This window comes from Schistosoma mansoni, chromosome 2 (genome assembly GCF_000237925.1).
Source record: "Schistosoma mansoni strain Puerto Rico chromosome 2, complete genome".
Classification (NCBI taxonomy): Eukaryota; Metazoa; Platyhelminthes; class Trematoda; order Strigeidida; family Schistosomatidae; genus Schistosoma; species Schistosoma mansoni.
This window is the reverse complement of record NC_031496.1, coordinates 3,387,282-3,413,850: the sequence shown is the minus strand read 5'-3', so window position 1 is coordinate 3,413,850 and position 26,569 is coordinate 3,387,282. Positions and strand designations below refer to the sequence as shown.

General features: G+C 38.8%; 1 protein-coding gene across 1 annotated transcript; it reads left to right on the top strand.

Moving 5' to 3' along the window:
• Positions 1–7,980: 7,980 nt before the first annotated feature.
• On the top strand, positions 7,981–13,122 carry Smp_134000 (putative plakoglobin; the record flags this gene model as incomplete). The annotated part of the gene is made up of 3 exons (XM_018795352.1): positions 7,981–9,195; positions 12,843–13,037; positions 13,060–13,122. The coding sequence occupies 3 exons, from the start codon at positions 7,981–7,983 to the stop codon at positions 13,120–13,122; spliced, it is 1,473 nt and encodes a 490-aa protein (XP_018649674.1).
• Between the last annotated feature and the right edge of the window lie 13,447 nt (positions 13,123–26,569).

The window sequence follows — 26,569 nt, the reverse complement described above, 5'->3', positions numbered from 1 at the left end:
TGTAGTAAATCCAACGTTTCGCCTGGCAATGTGGTCCAAGCTTTTTCAAGGAATTATAATCAAACATCAAAATTATCGAATATAAATAGATACATGGTTCTCCGGGTTCATTGTACACTGAATAGGTCATCCAATCAACGTTAACAAAGTTTAAACTGGGTATGTGTATTAGTGTGTAAGAGATGTGTGATGTGAAGTGATGAGTGTTCATATAACATATTGTATAGAAGACGTAAGAGGTGAGAGGAGAAATCACATTCACATTATATATTGTCTCTTATCAGTAAATTTATAAGGAAACATGCAATTTGTAATATATGATATGAATCATATCTGTCACAGCATGTATAACATGAAGATAATTAGACAAAATAAAAATAATAAAAGAATGAGATTTGAAGAGTGTAAATTTTATAAACTGTATGTATGTGTCATTTTTTAATGTTCCAGTGAATTGTTTAACAAATTCCGATAAGACAACTGATTAGAATCATCGAATGCAGTTGTTGTCATTTAGATAATACGAAATTGATAAAAAAAAAACGTTAAGGAGTTCAGGTTTTTACTTATTAATGATTAGCTGCCATGGCACTGCTAATTGTATTCCATCCCTCCTATTAATATTGTTTGGATTAGCCCAAATGTATGGGGCTTCAGCTGTTTGTCTTTCCTTGTAAGAATTGAAATCTTTTTGAAGGATTTTTGTGTGAAAGATCTTCTGTTAACTAGCTCTCATAGTCACGACAATACCAACATTCGATTGAGATCCGATATATCTCTAGAAGAGGGAATTACATGGAAAGCGACATTAGCTGAACTAGAAACCTGTAAACAGAGTGGTGAAGAAAATCTCTGTCTGGTGAGTTTCTGAGTAGTCATGTCTTGGAAACAAATGTTGTCAAGGCCTGTGTGGATATGTCGTCCTCTTTGGGAGTTTTATATACAAATGCTAATAGACTAAGAAATGAATTCTATGCACCTGGAGCATTAGTGAACGAATTGGAGTCACTCATAACAGTTGTGATTGAAACGTGGTTAGTCCATAACATCGACGTCACTCTAGAATTATCCGGGTGCAACTGCGTAAGAAGTAATGGGAATTGACCCGGGAAAGTGGGTGGTGTCTTAATGTATATATATATATATAATTATCCGTTCCTTTATTTATGAGTCCAATGATAGTAGAACTTGTGGGAAGTTGGAAGCAACACTTTATCCGAAAGCGATTATCATGCAGCATATATATTTGCTTTCCAGGCAGTTTCTGACGATTAAATATCTGGTTCATTTGGACAAAACATCTGATATGTATATATTTCTCAGATACTAATATGTTACATGGGGCAAGCCAGTTCACACGCAAGATCGAATTGTTACAAGTACCACAGGCTTTACTTTAGTAAGTTACCCATTTAGGTTGAAATGTTATAGGGTACATCGGAAATTTAAACAGGTGGTAAATTTTCATGCATTAGAATGTTGATATTAGTTTGACTCTAATGTTTAATATGAAAGTTGACGTGCTTTGTGTGGACTGTGTTACAACACGCATTTGGTGGTTGACAGTGAATAAAAATAAAGTTTAAAGACGTCAACTTGAACGTGTTATTTTGCGCTTTTGTATGGTGACTTCAGATAAATTGTGGAGGCATTAGTGATGGCACGGGACCAAGTCATATGTCCCACATGTTTTCGGTATTATACAACGAGGGTGCTGAAAAAGGGAAGGAAAGTGGGTGGGGGGGGCGAGAAGCAGGGATATACAGTGTTCATGATCTATGAACTTTAGTCAGTTGTGATGAAATAATTAAGATATAAATACTTAGACTCATTTTCCTTTACCAAGTCGCTAAGCAAGAATATTTCATCAGAGTAAAGAAAACAAGCAGAGGTAGGGCATTGGATGAATACGGGTTTGTACAAACGGAGGTGACTCAAAAGGGCTGAAAGTTTGGAATTATGTCTTTTTCAAATTTAGTAAGGGAAGCACGGTGTCTGAATACCAACTAGCTTCTTTTCGTCAAAATTATTATGATTAGTTTTTATTGTTATGACTTTCTCAGAGTCAATGGTGGATTCCTATAAAGAGTAGTTGTCCAGTTTTGCTTGCAAGAGGATTTCCCGGCAGCACGTGAAAGCAATTTAAAATTACAGACATGATTCATGGAGGTATTTGGCGTAAGAAATTATCATCAATACCATTGACTCATAACGTCCTGCCAGACCGTAGGGAGCCGCAATTTAACAGTGTTCTGCCCTGTTGACATGATTGATTGAGGTCGCCTCTCCACCATCATGTTTGATGGCCAGAAACGCTCCCCTCCCTTTTTTGAATAGTCTTTTAAAAAGGGATTACATATACCGTCGTTAATATGCTGATCTTTTGATGTGGCGTTGCATAGGGCCTGTCGAATTTCGGGGAGCTTTGAACAGAACCTGTAAGATGGCGTAGATCTCGTACGACAACAAACACACCACCGAAGTTTAATAAAGATGTATGAAGTATCCTTAGGGGTAAAAATGTGGAAGAAATGAACAGTAATTAATCCAGATTTAAGTGTCATCTGAAGTTTGTAGAGGTTCCAAGAGGAGTATGAAGTTGGACTTACCAGGGGCTCCTCAAAATAATCCGATAGACTGTATTCATACTTTAATCGGAGGAAATAGTATGAAAATTACCATATAATTTTGTCAGCTATAGCCATACAAATAAGGTACTCATGCAATATTAAGGAGTGGATAGTATATGTAAACGTTGTGACGCAACCTGATTAATTGATTATAAGACTTCGTCCCACTAGCACCACTGACCACAAAAATTAATTGAAAACCAGACAAAATAAGACTTTCACCAAAAATCTGTTACAAAAGCGGAGTCTTAGTTAATAAAATATTGTTTCACTGAATTATTTTTATCTACTTAGCGGTATGAAAAACCACTGACGGAGTAGTTGTTCCAGTCTGTATAAATCACAAGCTACTGCCTAATTCCACCACAGTTGATACGCAAATATCAACGATAAACCAACGTCTAATCGCGAACCAAATCTAACGTGCACAACCCAGCTGAATCACAAGATCAAAGGACAAACCACATAAAAGTCAATTTTGGCAACTGGACTATTGTCCTTGAAATATAGAAAAGCAAGCCACAGAATCATTATTTACAACATCCTGAGCGGTTCGGTTAACTCAAAAAATCTGTCGTAAGATCCATTTTGAAGGTGAAAATCCCCCCATGTATACATTTGCAATTTCTTCTTCACGGTTTCTTTATTTGTATATATTGTTAACTTTTTTGATGCCAATCGATACTGTAACGTTTAATTTTATAATAGTTTCTCGGTTTTTCTATCGTTTTCATTGAGTTTCTATGTTTCTTCTCGAACTGTATTTAATTTGTTTTAATCGATATTATTTTAGCGGCTACCATATCGACTGTTCGCTCTTTGATTGTGCTGTTTGATTTTGACTGGGATCGTGCATTTTGGTTGTAACTTGGAGCACTTACCCGGAATCTGAAACACTTTGTGTTATGGAACAGCCGCTCAAACGGAATCTTGCTTGATCTATCCAGAAAGGATAGAATAACACTTACTTTTTGGTGCGTTCGGTAAATTTCTTAGATTTCTAATCAACTTCCTATTTATTGTAATTTAGATTGATTATTCTGGGAACAATTGTTTGGTTGAATAACTGTGTGGTAATATTTGTTTAGGTAAATTTGTACATTTGTATATATGATAAATTTACAACTGTTGTTACCCAAAATACCTTGCTCTGATTTCGATTGGGTCACGCATCCACAAAACTATTCCCCAGCTATTCAGCCACATCCAGACCTATTGGAATTTAGGTTTGGATCTTACGTCTGTATCTGCACGAAGACCACCACAGAAACCCATTGAGTAACCATTGAGTAACCGCTCATCAGTGAGAAAAAACTAGACAGAGAGATTGATTTTCATATACTTTGAAGGCCGTAATGTACTCCGAGGTGATCTGACCACAAATACATTGGTAGAATGTTCACCAGTAGATAACACTCCAGATTACGTAGTTGTGTAAGCACTCGATATGGATTCCGTAGTCGGTCGTTGTGACCAGGTTTTATTCATTCTTTTAATGTCCGCCTCCAAGTCACGGTTCCATGTATTTTCGGCCTACTTCGTGATCTTGCTTTTCTCCACGCGAGTGTTGAGGCCTACCCCCGTGAAAGCCACCAATAACACTAGCCACCGTTATCTGAATTTGTTGCTGTGCATAGGATAGGAAGAGCAAGTCATCTGCAAAGTCCAAATTGTTTAGCTGAGTCCAATGTATCCGCTGTGTTCCATGCTTCCCCTAAAACATGGAAGTCTTCACAATTCAGTTGACAACCAGAGGGGAGAGAAAAGACGAGAATAAACAGCCTTGTCTGGAGACAGTTTTAACTTGTAACGAATCTGTGAGCTGTCTCCTATGCATGACTTCGCAATAGGGTCCGTCGTAAGAGTTCCGTACGATACCGATGACCTTCCCAGGTACCCAAGTGTAGAATACTTCTCAAAGTTTCTCTACTGACGCTGTCAACAAAGAAGCTGATATGTGATGATGAGTTCCACTCAGTCGATTGTTCAACAAATGACCCGCAGTGTCGCGATTTGGTCAGTAGATGATCTTTCCTTACGAAATTCAGCTTCTTGATCTTGAAGTTGGAAATCTACTAGATTTTATGTCCCGTCGAGAAACAATTTGTTGAAAATTTTGCTTGGTAATGTAACAGTATAGTCTCCATGATTCCCACACCTACTAAGATCTTCATTCTGCAACATGGTGAGATATCTCTTTCAAGTCTGTTGACACTTGTTTTTCTCGCCAAATCCTTCCTAAGACAATGTACAGAACCTTTTCAGTTACCTCTATATCTGACTTCAGTGCTTCAGCCGATGTGGTATCTGGCCATGTTGCATTCTCACTCTTGATTTGCATGATGGCCTTACGGATTTACATTATTAGCGAAGTATCATCCATAGGGGGGTCTATGTGTGCTTCTTCAACGTCCGGTAGGCTCAGTGGCGCTGCTTTATTCCAAAGCTCTTTCGAATGTCCCAACCGCCTTTACTGCTGCTCTCAAACCTCGTCGATTGACTTACAATCTCTTCCCTTGTCGAGTAGCCCTGGTTTGCCATATTCCCATGCTATCTTGATCGTTGCATCATATAGCTCCCATATATTTTCCAGCTTTTTCCGCTGCCATTGCTAGGTTTCCCACATACTTCCACTTAAGACTTTGATGCTCTCCTCCACACGATTGCCTGCTTCTGTGAATTTGGCCCGTCTGAGCCTTCTTTGCTCTTGTTTGAATATTATAGACTGCTGCCTTCTTAATTTTTGTTTTTTGAATCCTACCCATACTTTCTACAAAGATCTATTTTTTATATTGGTGTCCCTTGCGCTCCATCACCTGTTGTATCGAAGTTATTGCTTCTTTAATTCTACTTCAACTGTTCTCCATAGCAGTTTCTCTTTCTAGTAAATCCTGTAAGGCTTGTAACTTGTTGCGGAGAGCTATGTTGAGTTCGGTGAGTTTATTTGCATCGCAAAGGAAGGCAACATCAAATTTTTCTAGTGCTGCCTACCCAGTTGTCCAGTGCCTCTTTAGCTCCAACTTGGCCATCACCAGGTGGTGACCTAAAGTCAGATCAGCTTCTCCTTTTGTCCTTAAGTCTCCCATGGACCTTTTAAGCTTTTTTATTGATACACACGTGATAGATTTGGTCTGCGTTAGAGTGCTTCGTGAGAGCCAAGAAGTTTTATGTATGCATTTGTGAGGGAAAACGATCCCACCTAAAACCATACTGTTGAAAACATATATATATATATACCACTCTCTCACCATTCTTGTTTCTTCCTCCCAGTCCATGTTGCTCCATGATATTTTAATGGCCGGTGTTTACAACACCGACCTTGGTATTTAAGTCCTGAATCAAGATGGTCAGGTTTTTTGGGAAGTTCTCCACGATGAACTGGAATTATCATCTTCGCTAAAATCATTGATGACTGAGCAACACCACATGTCATTCATTGCAACCCTTTCTTTGTTTCGAAGGGTGGTTTAATGATCACGGAGCAACGAGATTCTCATTATATGAGCGCTGCTCGTGCTTCTTTGGAGAGCATCAGCGAGCCATTTCCTCCTTCATGACCAGAATACAATAGCACCTCTCCCGATGCTGGTCTTATCTGTCCAATGTTTCCAATGAGTTTCACTTATTCCAAGAAGACTTATATTCTGTCTTTTAACGATTGAGGGAAATCACTTTTAATGTTGATTTCGTGTACAAATATGTGTTTAAAATGTGTGTGCTCTTAAAAATTTGTCACGGTGAATGTTGAGCAACCGATGTTAGAAAGGTTAGCCAATACAATAGAATTATAAAAAATAAAAATAAAATCAACTACAACCATGTGCGAAATGTTCTTTAACCCTTCCTATTACTCCAACAATTTTAATGAATGTGTAGTAGCAGTGGAATATCACTGAGCCCTAGCTAAATAATCCAGCAGTTTTGTCACTGAATATCAAACAGGTCATCGTTCCCTTTCAAAGTCAAGGACAACCGACGTGCATCAGTTAATCGTATACCATGGACTGGCGCATGCGGTGGTGGTCTCGATATTTTCTCTGTAAACATTCTTACCACTGTATATCCATACTAACGTGTTTTGTATTATACGGTCTTCAAATAAGCCATAATACTCTAGTACGTCGAAGAGGTAATCCACGTTAGTTAGTGGCTGCGAGGTATGTCTTCGAAGTAAGCCATTTCTCCATACCAGTCTCGTCTAACTCGAGTAGGCTTCCAATCATTCGACAGATACCATCAACGTTGACGGTCTACACTAGTGAGAAAGACTTTGAATAACGCAACCTAACATTATGATCTTCATTATTACATCGTATACTGATTCCTTTTCCTTTTTTGTCGCCTCCTATGTCACTCAGTTGCTGTAAATATTCGTTGATTCATATCAATGTTAATTAGTACTTAAACTTAAATAGTTATTTCAATTGATAGAACTAACCAATCAACTGGGATTATAATCGGCCATCGTGGTTCTTTAACAATCATGGCTAGCATGTAAATGCTCCTGTGTAATATCTCTGTTAAACTATAGATCATTAGTAAATATAGCCACGAGGCAACACGACCGCACAACTGTTTGTAACTTATCCACTTGTATAAGCGAGACAAGATTAACTGTCGATTGTGAATTCATCTTTCTGACTAATCACTATCAACAAACTTTCATCAAAAACTACTCACTAGGATGTTTAACTTACTTGATCACTGCCTGCCACATTTCCAATTTGCTGAGTTTCATGGCAAAAAAGAGGATACGAATGTCATGAATTTACGCTCGGCAATACTCGGAAGATTCATATTAATCGTTTGGTGACCTCCGACGCGCGACTACTCCTAACATGTTTGGAACCGATTCAAACGGCTGTTGAATCTGGTGGGGGAGTATTGTAGTGCGATGCCACTGAGCCCTGACGAAATCATCGGGCTGTTGGTTCACTGAATATCGACCAGACCACGAGTAGGAACGCCGTGCTCAACTTCTCCTGCTATCATTAGCCATTTTATATCAATAACTCCCCTATATATTGATATCCTATCAAATATATCTTCGAACCTCATCGCTTCTGACTTATGATTTCACCGGGTGGGCACGATCCAATTATAGGTTTTACTAGTTGAAGTGTTGTCGAAATACAAATGCCTGTGACATCTTCAACTGAAATAAATGAATAACTACTTGATTGTTCCAAAAATTTATGAAGATATTATGAATTAGAAGATTTTCTTATTTGGGATGTTGAACATGTGTTTGTCGACATCACTACTCAGAGTTTTGACCTTCGGCCCTGTTTAACTTTAGTTCTAAGATCATCGTGGTCGATGTCGATCCATAAAAAGCATTTGGCGAAATATGACGATCCTGTCAGAAGGCAAGGTGACAATGGACTTTGAAGTTGATTTTGGCAGCAGTGAAAGTGACTCTTCGTCTTTGTACAATTCCGACTCTGGAGTCAGTGTAGAGACGCCGGCCTCATGTAACACATTGGCGGCCTTCAATTTCGAACGTCCAGATGATGCTGAATATCTATACTGTGATCTACTTTCCTTCTATGAAACACATTCCGTGACAGTGATACAGGCAGTACAATGTCTTTCTAATGTGGATATTGATATCAGTCTTAACGCATGTATTTATTTATTCAATTTATGCAAATGTGGATATGCGTCGTTTATTGCCCGTATATGTCCAGATGTTTTCTACAGTGTAAAGATACCTGTATTTTGCCCCTCTGCTAGCAAATACGTAGACGTAATTCATTGCATGAGCGGCATTATAAACTATTTTTCACAGTGCCCAGATGGACTGGCTATAGTAGTGCACAATGGAGGGCTTGATGTCATTAATGGGCTTCTGCTTTTCCCTTTCGAATCTGTTTTATACTTCTGTGTGACTGCCCTACATAACATATTGTTAAGTCACAAAACAGCTAAAGGTTTCATTAATCGAACATGCATCTCTAATCGTTTAATAAATCTTCTAAATTATTCTGTTGAACACGTAAAATCAGATACACCGTATTCATTAACATCACCGAACTTACAGAAGAGTATCAATCCAAAGTTCTTAGCAGTCCTCTGTGATTGTTTGTATATATTAGCATACAGGTCTGAAAGTACGAAAAAAACGTTTAAGGAACAAGGCGGACTATCTTCCCTTTTAAGAGTTATCATGATTTCAACTTACGAAAAAGTTTTATGGACAGCTACCAGACTTCTTCGAGTTTTATCTGCTTGGATTCCCGTTAAATATGAAATAGTTGCTCAAGATCCACTTTTGGATTTCTTTAATCATTGTTTAGAATGTCACTCATCGCGAGTAATAACAAATGCCCTATGGACTATGCGAAATCTTTCAGATATTGCCGTAGATAATATAACATCGGATGTCTCCGTTAATGTAGTAAAACAGCTTCTTTCTCAATTGAGACTCAACATATGTAGTGATAGCTATGGAGCTCACTATTCAACCAATACTGGAGGTGATACTCCTGTGTCCCGGTGTGTTCTAGGAGCACTAGCAAATTTAACATGTAGAAATAATGCTGCGAAGTCCTACGTTGTTCGGGTAAGTTTTCGAAAAAATTTTCTTGAATCTTGTTCTAATTCACACTTTTAAATCTATGATGGTCTTTTGCTTCCTCTAATTAATCAAGAATGGAGCGGTGGCCTAGTGGTAGGGCGTTCTATTTTCAAGTCTCAGGTCCAAACGCCGCTTCACCTACTTCGATTTAGGTGATCCGGTAGCATCAGTGGCCTTTACTATTTGTGTGGTTCATAACCAAGTACCTGAAGAATGAGTTAGTCTAATTCAACCCTAAAGATTTTTTCTGAAACTATAACTTAAAATCACTTGACTATAGAAGTTGGTTTAGTGCGATGGTTTCACATGTATCGTATCAATTATTCTAGAGTACAAATGTGTATTTATTTGTTTATTTAAACATAAATATTAGTACAAAGGGGCACCAGATATATATGCGCCACACAAATCACATTTGGTTTGTGTGAGCTGTGATACTGTCCAGGTGCCCAAACTGAAGCAGGTGGTTTTCTTAGGGAGCCACACCTGGAGCCTTTGACCTGAAGGTTTGATCCACAAGGCAGCGGGGCATCGCAAGGAGATGCAGTCCCATGGTAGCCGATCACCGACGATTGATTCATACGTCATTTGTTCCCTCAGGATACTGGAGACCATGTGCACCATTGGTTTGAAATGAGGGTTTTCCAACTCCCCTAGGCGGACGTGCCATATCCACCAACTCGGTTAAAGCACCGGACATTCGCTTTTCGTCCTCTCAATTTCGTAAACAGTAATGTCATGAGAAGGCAGTGATTAGGACTTGTGTGGCAGAGGCTATATACGCGTGGCCATGTGTGAGCATTTAGAGGAGAGCGGACTCTCCACTTTCGGTCGTACCAGGGCGTTTGGGAGCTACTTGTAGTCCCGATAATACTAGTCTCCTTTTTTTCGCGAACAGGAATTCTCCACGTTCTTGAATGTATCCAACATCAATATGGCGGTTACATTATCTCACCCTATCTAGAACCAATAACTTATTATTAAGCAGCTAAGATTTCCGTGTTTCATGACGCTTAACAAAAGTTAAGTGTATAACATCCACCGAGGATAGGGAGTGGAGTAGTCGAACGCGTGGACAACTTCACTTATCTTGGAAGTCTGATCAGCCCTAATGGGTTGGTGTTTGACGAAATCTCATCACGGATTCAAAAAGCTCGTTTGGCTTTTGCCAACTTACGTCACCTATGGCGAAGACGAGATATCCGTCTATCAATTAAGGGACGAGTATACTGCGCAGCAGTTCGTTCTGTTCTACTTTACGGCTGCGAAACATGGCCATTAAGAGTAGAAGATACTCGTAGGTTACTAGTATTTGACCACATGCCTTAGAAATATTGCTCGCACCTGCTGGGATAACCGAGTAAGTAATAGTGAGGTTGGACGCAGGGTATTAGGGAATGATGGTAAATCAGTTGATGAGGTCATGAATATTCATCGATTGAGATGGTTGGGCCACGTGTTACGTATGCCTGAACATCGATTACCACGACGCGCTATGTTGACTAGTGTAGGGGATGGTTGAAAGAGAGTTAGGGGCGGCCAAACCAAAACATGGCATCAGTGCTTGAAGTCACTAACTTCTTGTCTGAGCCATGTTGGCAGATGCAGACTACCTGGTTGGGGTCCATGTAACTATCGTAACCATTGGTTGGAGACTCTGTGTGACATGGCTCAGAATCGATCACAATGGCCTAGGTGTACACACTCTTTATCTTCCCTTAAACCTTGAGACTAAAATTGCTTCATAACATTCTTCCTTCCTATACTATATCCTTATATACAACCTATAATTTATATACTACTACCAACACCAAATTAACTACTATGAATCCGGTGTTGATCTTGTTGTGCTAACGAGGTATGGCAACTTGGACCGATGCATATATGTGCCTGGTCCTACGTTGTCGCTGACTGAACGTCCACCGATGTTATAGGCAAACAATTTAGTTTAGTAGTTCCGTAGTTCATGCATTACATACACACCTATTTAGTCTTGCTGGCTAGTTAGAACCAGCCTAGTACCAGAGTTTTGTTTTCGCGTATTTTCCGTTTCACTTCAACGCTTCTTAAAAAATCGTCTTGAGTATACCATCAGTATCCACCAACCCAGTCATCTCACAGAACATCCGATTGCTGTCCCTTTTCGCAAAGTGCATCCCATCCACCTGAAGGTAATGAGTAGGATTTCCCTTCCGAAGGCTGTATAAGTGTATCCCTGGTAGGAGAGCAGAATTTTCAACCTCAGGGCATTTAAAAGGCCCTATTTCTACCAACCTCGTCATGCTCCATGTCTAAGATTCCAAGAATAAGATAAGTTGACGTTACGTAAGCCTTTTCCAGAAGCTTACTAACCTTTTCCTGACGGTCAGACTGCTTGTTTGCAACACGGATTTTGTTCAAGGAAAGGCCATACGAAATGTCATAAATCTCTCAAAACGTATTAGCTGTAAGCTCTACGTATTGACTAAATGGTTCTAAAACCTTCAACAGTCATTGCTTAACAATGTGCTGTGGTTTTCAAATATGGACTAATGATGACCTAAATCACTGTTTCTGGACTATGGATAACTCAACGTTATCGACCGTATAGTTATTTGTGCTGTGGTGACCAGCATACATAATAATATACTTTATCATTGCTAAATATTAGTCCATTCTGTTAATTTCCATAAACCTTTCTGTAGGTTTTCGCTGTCCTCTCCGCTTTAAAAAGACCGATGCTGACAGAAAACTGACACTGACAATAACGTTCCTGAGTAGTAACACTGGTCCCACGACTGTACTTTGGAGTGCTCCATTAAACACTTTCCACCAAAGAACTTGGATTCGAACTGTTCTGTTTGCCTATTCATAAAAATTGGTTTTCTATGGAAATAAATTTATCTTCATTCTGATATTGCCCAATTGAATGAAGTCTAGTGCGTTGGTCTCTACTAAAAGCCTTAGTGAAGTCGGCGAAAACTATTTCTATAGATAGCTTATGATCTTTCAGAACGTCCCGGTTTTTCATTGCTACGTATAAGTTTGTGATACATATCCAACTCTCCCTTAAAGTAATTTGCTTTGCAAAAAGTGTCATTCTTTCAATAAGATTATTAAATAATTCCTTGCGAATGATCTTTAAATCATGGTAAGTACTCTACATGATCATTTTCAAGACTCCTGGGTACCTGCTTTAGACAGGACTTATTTATTCATTTATTTGAACACAAATACTGATACAAAGGGGCACCGAATACATATGCACCACACAAGTCACTTAATTTGTGTGTGGGCTGGGATACTGTCCAGGTGCCCAAACTGAATCAGATGGTCTTCTTAGGGGGCCACATCCGGAGCCTTCGACTTAAAGGTCTAATCCATAAGGCAGTGGAGCAACGTCAGGACATGCAATCCCCATGGTATTCAGTGACCAATAATTGGTTCATACGCCATTTGTTCCCTCAGGATCCTGGAGCCCATATGCATCATTGGTTTGGAATCAGGGTTTTCCAACTTCCCTAGGTAGACTCTCCGTGTCCTACATACTTTAGACTGTTTTAGAGTATCTCTAGCTACATCTATATTTAAATAGTACTTATTACATATTATTCTTATTTCTTCCTTATAAACTTTTTATTTTATATTTTTAGCATAATGGAATTGATTTAATCTTACAAGTATTATATACTGAAATAAGTGGACAAAAAAATTATTATCATACATTTTGTGATAATCTTAATCAATCCATGTCAAATATGTCTATTCAATGTAATCATGATGAAGATGATCATTCTAATACAATTAAAAAAAGTTTCAATAAATTACATAATAATAATGATCATTATGTAACAGAATATCCAACCATAGCAACAGCAACCACAACCACCACCTCCACCACCCCAACAACAACAACAACAGAATCATCAATAAACAGTAATCAAATCAATCATTCATCATCATCATCCCCATCCCCACCATCCTCATCACCCTCATTATTATTATTATCTTTTAATAATTCAATAACAATAAAAAATTATTTAATAAAACAAAAAAATTTATTAAATTTATCCATATTTAATTCTACATTAGATTTAATTGAAGCTGGTCTACGTTGTTTATCTCATTTAACTATAGGACATATGGAATTAATAAATGTTTATCATTATTTTATACATCAACGTATTGCATTCAAATTAATTATATCCATAGGGAATATATATTTACCATCATTATTATCATTTCCATTTGATCAATATATAAATTTATGTAAAGATACTACTAATAATACTACTTATAATACTACTAGCACTAGTAGTAGTAGTACTACTACTACTACTACTACTACTAATACTACTAATTGGGAATTTGATTGTTTAACACAAATATTACAATTAACTAAAACATGGACTATATTAGTAAGAAATTTATGTATAAATTATTATAGTACTGAATTCAAATCCAATACAAAATTAATGAATAATAATAATAATAATAATCATTTATGGCCAAAACATTTACGTTCACAATTACGTCATGGAATACATAAATTAGTACAACATTTAAGGCATTTAATCAATTCGGTAAGTTTTTTTTAAAGAAAATTTGTTTTATTATATCTATTAAATATATTTATTATGTATGTGTTGGATGCTGACCATCTCAGTGGTCTAGAGGTTAAGCGGTCGCGCGCGAAATTGATAAGTGCTGGGTTCGAATCTTGTGAGGTGGGATCGTGGATGGGAACTGCCACTGAGGAGTCCCACAATAGGATGTAACGGTCGTCCAGTGCTAAACCAAAACGTGGCATCAGTACTTGAAGTCACTAACTTCTAGTCTGAGCCATGTTGATAGATGCAGACTACTTGGTTGGGGTCCGCGTGACTATCGTAACCAATGGTTGGAGACTCTAGGTGACATGGCTCAGAATCGATCACAATGGCGTAGGTGTATACACTCTTTATCTTCCCTTAAACTGTGAGATTAAAATTGCTTCATATCTGCCTTTCTTCCCGTATTACATCCTTATATACAATCTTTCTTTTATATATTACCACCACTAAATTAACTACTTCTATGAATCCGGTGTTCATGTTGTTGTGCTAATGAGTGAGGTATGGCAACTTGGACCGATGCATATATGTGCCTGGTCCTATGTTATAGCTGACTGACTGACTGACCAGTGCTTTCAGGTTTTCCATGTTGGTCTATGTATCAATGTATCAGTTTACTTTAGGAATAAAGAAGGAACAATTGATGATGACATTACAAACTTTTCGACAATAAAACTAAAGTACCCTGTTTATATAGTTGAGATCATGAGTCAGTTGAAGCTAGACCACCATGGAAAACCTGAAAGCATTGGACTGCCGTTTCGTTCTATTGTGGGACTCCTCAGCAGTGCGCATCCACGATCCCGCCTCGCGACATTCCAACTCAGGACCTACCAGTCTCGCGCCACAGCACTTAACCGATGGACCACTGAGCTAGTCGGCATCCAACGGTGTTAATGTCTAACTTCAACCAGTCTACGGAATTGAGCAACAATTCATCAATGCCTTCGGTGAGTTGATATCTCCCAACAGACCTGGTTTAACTCCACTGGTTACTGCTTCTCACTAGAACTTCAGGAAATACCTCATGGAGCCAGTCACTAGTGAGCATATAATCATCATCAGAAGGGGGTTTTGTGGAGATTTTAATAATTTTTACGTTGTTTTTATTTGACACCATATTTTTCTAAAACAATTGTTCCTCATCAAAAGAAATAAAAAACCACATTTTCTACTGTCATTCAACTCAAGAACGTTATAAGAAACCTTTAATTGAATATCCACAACTGAAATAGTCAGACGTTCACTATAAAAAATAACTTTGTATGTCTTTATATCTGAAATGATTCAAATGAATACTCTTATAGTACTTAATAAGTATACTACTTAGATTTCGATACATGAAAAGAGGTCATTCTTGTCCTTATTGTAATGAGTTAATTTAAATTCATAAATGAAATTAATCAAGTATATCCATCTATTCAGCTAATCATACCAAGGTATAAGCAGATGCTTTCTTGCCCCCAAATGCCCTGGTACGGCCAAATGTGGAGAGAGTTCGCTCTCCCTCTCCAAATGCTCCCATATGGCCACGCGTATATAGCCTCTGCCACACGAGTCCTACTCACTGCCTTCTCGTGCCACTGCTGTTGTTTACGAAATTGAGAGGACGAAAAGCGAATGTCTGGTGCTTTAACCGGGTTGGTGGACACGGTGCATCCACCTAGGGTAGTTCGAAAACCCTGATTCCAAACCAATGGTGTACATGGGCTCCAGTATCCCGAGGGAACAAATGACGTATGAATCAATCGTTGGTCACTGGCGACCATGGGATTACATCTCCTCACGATGCTCCACTGCCTTGTGAATCAGATCTTCAGGTCAAAGGCTCCGGGTGTGGCTCCCTAAAAAAACCACGTGCTTTAGTTTGAGCCTCGGGGCAGTATCACAGCTCTCACACAAATGAAATGCGATTTGTGTGGAGCATATATATCTGGTGCTCCTTTCTACCAATAGTTATGTGTTTAAATAAATAAATAAATAGATGCTTTCTTATAGTTAGAAATTTAGTAAGATATTTTTCAAATCTGTTACTGAGATATTGACCCCCCTAATTAAATATGGATTAAAAATTGGCATTCATTTTTCGGCAAAGTAAACCTACATAATAGGTGACAGTTTAAAATCATATTTATCATCAGAAGAGATACAAAAGAAAAGTAAATTGCAACTCCACTATAAACCATACAAAAATGAATAGCAACATAACTGACTAGTTAAATATTCACCTCTAACCGTTAAATTAACACAACTGATTAATGTATACTAAACTTATGACAGATAACATTCTTTTGTTATCAGAAGGGGATTTTGTGCAGATTTTAGTAATTGTATAATTGAAATTATAAGTCAATTGAAGCTAGACTACTATGGAAAACCTGGAAGCACTGGATGGCCGTTTCCTCCTATTATGGGACTCCTCATGATTTCAACTATGAAAAATACTGAAATCTCCACAAAACCCCCTCTGATTATAACCATATGCTCACTAGTGGCTGACTTCAAGGGATGTTTCCTTGAGATCTAGTGGGAAGCAGTGACCAGTGGAGTTCAACCAAGTCTGTTGTAGAGATATCAACTCACTGAAGACAATTAGTGGACGGTTGCTCAAACACCGTGGACTGGTTGAAGTTAGACATTAACACCGTTGGATGCCGGCTCAGTGATCTATTGGTTAAGTGCTCTGGCGCGAGACTGATAGGTCCTGGGTTCGAATCTTACGAGTGCGGGATCATGGATGCGCACTGCTGAGGAGTCCCACAATAGGACGAAACGGTCTTCCAGTGCTTCCAGGTTTTCTATGGCGGTTCAGATTCAATTGACTCATGATTTCAACTATGAAATTCTTTTGTTCTCTGACTCAGTGTTTTAATCCTCCACTGTTAAAATATAAAACAAATACTCATTCATATATACAATGTTTTTTAAAGGACATTAAAAGTGTTTCTAGGTTGAACTTATAAATATAAATGTGGGTTAAAAGTTAACTAGTTCCTATGGATCTACTATCTATAGTTATGGGGGGTCGCTAACCCCATGCCCAACCCTCCTCCTTTACCCAGGCTTGGGACCAGTAGTAACTAGAAGAGTTACAGGCGGAGTTACACAACCATAGTGAGGCAGTTAAATTAGTAAACTCATTCATTTATAATATCTTGAAATTATTCAAACGAATATTTTGCCGTATAGTAGTATTGTGATTTAGTTATGAAATAATAAATAACAGAGCTAATTTATCAGACGAAAGTTTACTTAGCGTGAAGCTTCACCAGTGCCTTGGAGACTAGTAATATCACCACCTAATTGCCTAAACTTAAGTGGACTTGTCGATTTCTGACATATAACAAAGTGCTTCTTGTATAGATAGGTAAGAAGTAGAATTTCTAAATGATACATTTTACTAGTTCAATGGTCAACAGATTCGTTATCGTTATAAAACCGGGATTATGTACGTTCAACTTGAATGAATATGCATGCCTGAAGATTTAGCCACGACTAACTGGACTAACTCGATAGGAGTACTACAAATTTGACTTACAAAATTCAGCCAAAATTATGAATCATATCCTTTCAATTTTTCCAGTTAAGTATCATTTATTTATTTATTTGAACATATAAACATCGGTACAAGGGGCACCAAAAACATTTGCGCCACATAATAACAATAAGGTCAGTAGCAGTTATCATTGGTTTGTTTGAGGGCTGCAATGCTGCCCAGACCGAAGCAGGTGGTTTTCTTAGAGGGCCACACCCTGAGCTTTCTACCTAAAGTTCTAATCCACAAGTCAGTGGAGCGAAGTTAGGAGATGCAGTCCCATAGTAGCCGGTCACCAACAATAGGTTTATACGTCATTTGTTCGTTCAGGATCCTGAATCCTTTGTGCACCATTTGTTTAGAACCAGGGTTTTCCAACTTCTCTCAGCTGAATCCTCCATATCCACCAAATTAGTTAAAGCACCGAGCATTCTCTTTTCGTCCTCTCAATTTCGTAAACAACAGTAATGACGTGAGAAGGCAGTGAGTAGGGCTTGTGTGGCAATGGCTGTATAGGCGTGGTCATGTGAGAGCATTTGGAGAGAGAGAGAGAGCCGACTCTCCCCACCCTCAGTCGTACCAGGGCATTTGGGGGCAATTCAAATTACCCCTGATTATTTGATTTCATTTGTTCTTTTTCAGATATATTTCTCGCGTTTTGATTTATCTTGCTGTTCTCATGTACAGTCTAAAAAGGTATTATATTAATTATCTTTGATTGAGCGATACGAGACTAGTTATAAGCTCGTGATTATTGCACGGTAATTCTCTCATCGATCACAGCCTTAACAGCTTAGTTTTACTTCTACTGACTGTACCATTAGTAAATTTACTTCCAAATATACAAGGAAATATCAGTTTGAGATTTACATTGTTATTTAATATGCTCAAAAGCACTACCTAGTTCTAGACCTTTTTACTGAATACTTCTGATCATCCAACATGTAATGCAGTCAACTAAAGTGATCTTAAGTGCTGTTAGAGGTATGAGAGTAGTTATCACTTCCCGGTTGCCCACACCGTGGAAGGGTTCTTCTAGAAGCACCTGAAAAGGAAATTGGATTAGAGGGGTGGTCTTAGTAACCTAACAGTGTGACCGCAGTGCCCAAGGGACAACTGCTTGAGGTCGGTCACACACGACCTTTTTGTGGGTAATTTTTGTCTTAGCTCGCTACTTGTTAGGACTTTACCTCCGAATACGGAAATCCGTGGGATAAGGCGAGGTGTGTATTTTTAGGGTCGACCTTTTCTAACCCCACCCCTCCTTATGGGAAGGCAGCATCGCTGTTATGCTGGTTGTCTGAAGGGAACGCCTTACTGCCGTCACACCTCTGTACAGTCGGCAGTACGACTTCTCCTTCGGACCTTGGGTTTGCTGCTTTTAGTCTCACCGCTCTTCAACCGACCTGTCTGGCATGGTAGGACCTTGAGGAACGATTGTTCCAGCCATTATAGCTCGACTGGTTCATCACAATAGGCGAACCCGACCACCACTTCAAGATAGCAGCAACGTTCAGGAAAAGTGTTAGTGGGACATAGATTGGATTAAAGCATGTTTTATGCATGATGGTGTTGCTGCGCGCTGATTGGCTAATTCTAAACCGATCAGCTGGGGCATATTATTGGAGAAAAATCTAGAAGCTTCTTATGTATATACTGTAAATATATGAACGTTATTCAAACTAGTGATTGCTGTTCACATACCATTGTTATTTTGAATACAATTTAATTCCTGTTCAAAGTGTTCTGATTTTGGGGTCTTGTCGAGTGTCATCGTATAAGAATACTAAGCAATAGGAATAGCTGGGTCGTTTATATAACTAAATACAATTATAACAGTGGCGACGGGGAAAAAGGAAAATTCATTCAAAATGCCTATATCAGATGACCAGCTCAGCCGAATACTACAACAACAGCAAGCACAACTTGATGCACAAATGCGGTTGTTGGAGACTCTGATGCAACAGTTTAGCATCCAAAACTCGAGTTCACACGCTGTTTCAAGTACTTCTTGTGATGCAGTTGCTAGCAGCATCCCAGAATTCATATATGACCCCGAAAGTGGAAATACCTTTCTCACGTGGTTCAAGCGTTGGGAAGATACATTTAGAATAGAATTCTGTCAACAAGATGACGCATGGAAGACTCGGTTGTTGATGCGTAAGTTGGGAAGCAATGAGCATGCACGTTATGCTGATCATATATTGCCAAAGTTACCTCGAGAGCTCAGTTTCGAGGAGACAGTAACGCAGTTGTCAGAGGTATTCGGCGAATCTTCCTCATTGTTTAGTATTCGATATCAGTGTCTGAATTTGGTGAGACGTGAAGCCGATGAATATGGTGCTCTAGCAGACGTCGTCAACAGAGAGTGTGAACGGTTCAAGTTACGCTCGTTGACAGAAGATCAATTTAAATGCCTTGTATTCATCAAAGCTCTGCAGTCACCACAAGATGCTGAAATTAGAACCAGACTTCTAACTCGTTTGGATCAAGACCCAAACGTCACACTCAAGACATTGACAGATGAGTGTAAACGACTACAAAACATCAGACACGACTATCAGTTTATTGAACATGTAAATTCTAATTTAACCTGCAGTAGTGTGAATGCTATGACTAGGTTAAAAAGTCAGAAGCCGAATAAAACTCATAACAAACCAACGGATGCCTGTTGGTTATGCGGCGATTGGCATTATGTACGGTTCTGTCCATTTAAGAAGCATAAATGTCAGGTGTGCAACAGACGTAGACATAAAGAAGGCCATTGTCCGCCGAATCGTACGTCCCAGCCCAAGAAGAAGTATAAACGTCCTCCACGTGTGGTGAAAGCAGCTGAGTCTAAATCTCTTTCTCTGGTAGCAGCTTTTGAAACAGACTATGACATTCGGATAAAGTATGTTACGATCCAGATTAATGGTATAGCGGCTAGTCTTCAAATTGACACAGCATCCGATATTACTCTAGTGTCTAGAGAGACGTATAACTTGCTGGGAAAGCCGCCAATTAAGCCATCGAAAAAACGGCTAAAAATGCATCTGGAGGCGTACTAAAACTAGTTGGCGAATTACAATGTGAATTTTCCTTCAATGGAAATAACTGTAAAGGGGTATGTTATCTAACAGAACGACCGAACCTTGATCTACTTGGTCTAGATATATTAGAAAAGCTTGGATTAATGGATATACCCATCAACAGCGTGTGTAACGTGTCGTGTCCATCATTAGACACCACCTCATATGCAAAAAAGACAGGTAAAAAGGTTCCAGAAATACGGAGTGTAGCAGCAGCGGCAATTCGAAACACTCCAGTGTCGTCAGATGAAGTCAGAAAAGACTTTTCAGAATTTTGTCAGCAGAACGGAATCAGGCACATCCGAACACCTCCATTCCATCCGCAATCGAATGGTCAGGTATAACGTTTTGTTGGTACGTTCAAAAATGCTCTAAAAAAATCAAGAGGGGAGGGTACCACCGAAGAGATCTTAGAGAGGTTCCTGCTTATCTATCGCTCTACACTGAACCCTCAAACAACAAATGGGATCTCTCCAGCGGAAGCGTTACTTGGCAGAAAAATAAGGACACATTTCGATGTTATCCGTCCGACTCCAGCTCTTAAGCCGCAACGAAACTTATCGATGGTGAAGCAGTTCAATCGACACCATGGGGTACAAAGACGATTGTTCACGGTGGGTCAAAAAGTACTTGCTATGGACTATCGAGGAAAACATCCTGCATGGACAGCTGGTCGGATCGTACAAAAGAAAGGAAATGTAGTTTATGAGGTGTCCGTTGGTTCGGAAGTCTGGGTGCGTCATGCTAACCAACTGAAATCAACCTCGATCTCCAACAACGAAACGCAGCATAGATTACCTCTTGATGTTCTGCTAGACACCTTTGAGATCAAAACACCTGAAACAGACAGGACAGTCAAGGTGCAACCGAAGGATGATACAACGTCCTTATTACCTAGAAGATGGACTAACCGAAAGCACAAACCAGTAAAGCAGTTGCAGTTGGACCCTAGCACCAGATCCTACGAATCTGCTCAAGGGGGAGGTGTTAGTGGGACATAGATTGGATTAAAGCATGTTTTATGCATGATGGTGTTGCTGCGCGCTGATTGGCTAATTCTAAACCGATCAGCTGGGGCATATTATTGGAGAAAAATCTAGAAGCTTCTTATGTATATACTGTAAATATATGAACGTTATTCAAACTAGTGATTGCTGTTCACATACCATTGTTATTTTGAATACAATTTAATTCCTGTTCAAAGTGTTCTGATTTTGGGGTCTTGTCGAGTGTCATTGTATAAGAATACTAAGCAATAGGAATAGCTGGGTCGTTTATATTAGCAAAATACATTTATAACAAAAAGTCAACTACATTGTTGAAAGGATAATTTTAATATCTGTACAGTAGCATTACTTATTACCCGCTTACTGATCAGCTACTTTATGAATCGGTTTGTAACTATTGTTTCATCAATTTATGTCTTAAGACGGTTTGTTGTAAGCGGGTTCAGGTCCTATTGTTTATTCAACTAAGAATTTTTAACAATTTCCTGAATTATGTAACATCATTTTGTTTTTGTTTTTTAAGGCAAATACTTTCATCATCCTTATGGGAATAATGAAATACAAACGAGTACCAATAAAATGAATCCTTAAACATTTAAATAGTTATAGAATTGAATGAAAAGATACTACTTATTTTATCAGACATTTCTTCTATTCATCCATATAGAACCTTATGAATGAACCATCACTTCACTTTGATCTCTGAGTTAAAAAATATTCAATGTCAGTGTGTGTATTCATCATAAAATGTATAGACATACAAATGTATAGACTAAAACATTTATCGTTCTTTCTAATTGTCTAGTCATTCATTATTGAAGAAAAACTATAAAGACACATTTGTTTCGGCGACTTGACACGTTAGTGTTTCCTCTCTCTCCCTCCCTCCCTCCTCCTCTCTCTCTATATATATATATAGAGAGAGAGAGAGAAAAAAAAAATCAGAAACCACATTGTTTACCTGAAATCCAAATAAAATTTAAATCAGGCAGGGCTGACGAATGTAGAATATTCATTCAGTAATTCGTTTATGATTTGAATCTTATTTAAGAAATTAAACTAAATGGATGAGGTTATAAAATGTGGAAAAATCTATACTATACCATGTAACTGCTATAGATACATCTTAAAAGTGTTTATATACTGACTGAATCTGTAATTCAATGATATTTCATTCTAATCTATTCCACTTTAGTCTGAATGCCCCCCCCCAAATGCCTTGGTACGGCTGAGAGTGGGGAGAGTCAGTTATCCCTCTCCAAATACTCTCACATGGCCACGCGTATACAACCACTGACAGGGAAGTCCTACTCACTGCCTTCTCATGGCATCTGTTGTTTACGAAATTGAGAGTACGAAAAGCGAATGTCGGGCGCTTTAACCAGGTTGGTGGACACGGCGCTTCCACCTAGGGGAGTTGGAAAACCCTGATTGCTAACCAATGGTAGACATGGGCTCCAGTATCCTAAGGGAACAAATGGCGTATGAATCAATCGTTGGTGACCAGCTACCATGATACTGCATTTCTTCTCACGATGCTCCACTGCCTTGTTAATCAGACCTTTAGATCGAAGGCTCAGGGTGTGACCTCTTAAGAAAACCACCTGCTTCAGTTTGGGTACCTGGGCAGTATCACAACTCTCACACAAATCAAATGAGATTTGTGTGGCGCATATATATCTGGTGCCACTTTGTACCAATATTTATGCGTTTAAATAAATAAATTAGTCTGAGTGACTGAATAGTGTTACTGACTTACACGCGATACCTGTAACTTATAATTTTAATAAATAAATCCTAATGAAAATGCTGAGTAAATAACGATTTTCCCTTCAATTATAACTTAGTTTTTCTAAGCAATACACCATCTTACATGCACATTGGTCGCTAGATGGGAACCGATTTGATACTTGAAATCTTGTTAACGGTTGACTTTTATAGACCTAAATACTTGGGAGTTGACAAATCTTGGAATCTTTCACATCTTAATCTAAAACAAATCAGACAGAGAAAACGTCAATTTTCTAATCTCCAGCAGTTGACATCTTTACTACTCGAATGCTTTAATGTGATCGGACTCATCTCAATTCATTGTCCCTAGATGTAAGTTTCCGTACTTCAAAAGGGTTCATTCATTCAACTTACGTTGAATAAGTGAAGTCACTTCATGATACAAACCTTCAGATTAATCAATTATTTGAACTCAGTAACTTTAATGAAAGCGAGTTCTCTTAATCTTTGTAGACTAGTCCACTAAGTGTATGTTCATGAATTTCTTATCGACTATTTTACTTAATTTGGTACCAGTTGGATAACTAGGGGGTGTACGTACAGAAAAACAGATTACTTCTCCATATGTAGTCATTTCCCGAAGTTCCGTTTATTCTACACAATTCTCAGTAGATACAGTGCACCACAATAATGGGAAAAATTATCAAGATGTGTTTAATTATATAGATTTTACATCGAACTGAAATTCAACTCCACCTGTAGCCCTTTTAAGGGTACTGCCTGTCCCAAGCCCGGATAAAGGAGGAGGGTTGGGCATGTGGTTTATGACCCCATCCCTTAGAAAACAACCTTGCTAGAAAACGCTAACCTAAAAAAGACAATTTAAACTTTTCTGGGAGTTGAGGGATCTTTATTTAGGAGAATTATGTTGTCTCACATTGAAAGCCGAGATTCTTTGAAAATAACGAGACTGATTCCCCTCCTGACGACTAGAGAAACAACTAATATAGTTTCCAAGCTCTACAAAACCTACGTAAATAATAGGAAACTACTATGGTGAACAACTGGAAAAGGATTAAAGAGGCACTAACTTCAACATGTCAAGAGGTTCTGGGCAGCAAGAAGCATGATTATAAACAACGGGTCTACATCGATACCTCAAGTATGATTTAAGAAAGGAAGAACAAAAAGACACCAACTAACAACAGAACAAGAACAGAGGAAGCCAAGGCCGAACACACATAAGCAAACAAGTTAGTTATGAGGAGAATTAGAGCCAATAAGCGGAAATATGTGAAAAACCTAACAATAGCAGCGGAAAAAGCTTCAAGAGAAGGGAGTATGAAAAAAATAGATGATGCAACGAAGAAAATAGCAGGGAAATAAAATAAACAAGAACAACCTGTCAAAAGCAAAGAAGGCTAATCTTATTATTTATTTATTTAAACACATAAATATTGGTACAAAGAAGCACCAGATAAATATGCGCCTCACAAATCTCATTCGATTTGTGTGAGGGCTGTGATACTGCCCAGGTGCCCAGACTGAAGCAGGTGGTTTTTCTTAGGGGGCCACACCCAGGGCCTTTGACCTAAAGGTCTAGTCCACAAGGCAGTGGAGCATCGTGAGGAGATGCAGTCCCATGGTAGCAGGTGACCAACAGTCGGTTCATACGCCATTCGTTCCTTCAGGATACTGGAGCCCATGTGCACCATTAGTTTGCAATCAGGGTTTTCCAACTCCCCTAGGTGGGAGCGCCGTGTCCACCAACCTGGTTAAAGCGCCCGACATTCGCTTTTCGTCCTCTCACTTTCGTGAACAACACCCCCGCCACGAGAAGGCAGTGAGTAGGACTTCCCTGGCAGAGGCTATATATTCGCGCGGCCATATGAGAGCATTTCGAGAGGGAGAGCAGACTCTCCCCACTCTCGGCCATACCAGGGCATTTGGGGGCTCTACAAGAACAGTGAAACAGATGGGCACTTTGGCGAACTCTTGAATCGACCAGCCCTAGTATGAATGGTGAATTCTAGACTGATGATGAAATGGAGATGTAAATGACATGTCGTCAATGTGGATGGAACTAATCAGTTTGCTACCTTCTCTTTTTCAATTTAACAATATATTATTTAACTTCCATTTATACTCGCCAACTTGCGTCATTTATGGAGTGGGCGAGATATCCGTCTACCAACCAAAGGACGGGTTTACTGTGCAGCAGTTTGTTCCGTCCTACTTTATGGCAGTGAAACATGGCCGGTAAGAGTAGAGGATATTCGTAGACTACTAGTATTCGATCATAGGTGTCTTCGAAGCATTGCTCGTAAAACCAGGGACCACCAGGTAAGTAATGCAGTTGTTAGGAAACGGGTACTAGGTAAGGATGACAAATCGATTGATGAAGTAGTGAAACTTGATCAGTTGAGATGGCTTGGACACGTGTTACGTATGCCCAACCACCAACTGCTCCGACGTGCAATGTTTTATGGTGTAGGAGCAGGTTGGAAGAAAGCTAGGTTCGGCCAGACCAAAACGTGGCACAAATCCATGAAGTCGCTGACAATTGGACTGAGCCATGTTGGTAGGTGTAGACTACCTGGTTGAGATTCGCGAGATGATAGCAACCGGTGGTTAGAGACCTTGAATGACATGACTCAAAATCGTTTGCAATGGCGAAGGTGCATCCACTCTTTGTGTTCTACCAAATTCTAATCTTCTGAATTCTTCATGTTACTATCCTTTTTCTCTTTTCAAATTTATTTCGCTGGATTATACTCCTTGAATAACATCTTCAAACCTTAATCTTTCGGATTACTGCTTATAGTCTTACTACTTCTATTACTATGGGGTTTGAATGTACAACTGCATCTCTGTGCTAATGTGATATGGCAACTCGAACTGATGTACGTATGTACGAAGTTCTACGTTGTGATTGATTGACTGATACTCGAAATATACTTTACAGTAATATTGTTGCTAGGTAAGCGAATAATTATGGTCCACTGTAATTTCCGGTAGTTCTATCCGTGAAAATTTCCTCAATTAACGTGGGGGGGGGTTATTTAGAAAACTAAATTTTCATACAGGTCAACCAATGGATGATTACAATCAAATTTCTTTCATTCGACTGAGTTTTGTCCTTAAAGTTGGAATATTTTTGCTTTTGAGGTCAGATAAACTTAAAAATCAATAATTTTAACATTACTCTAATGATAATAATGTCAGTGAATATTGTTTTAAAATGTGTATACATGAATATACATTTTTAAGCATTTCAATCAAATGTACCTTTAGCTCATTTACATGACATTCTGTTATAAAACAATATTCATTATGGATAGTGGCTAGCAGTGGAATCCAGGACGTGCGTCTCGTCCTATTTGGGACTTTTCAGCTGGATGTACCTGCGTCTCAGAGTTGATA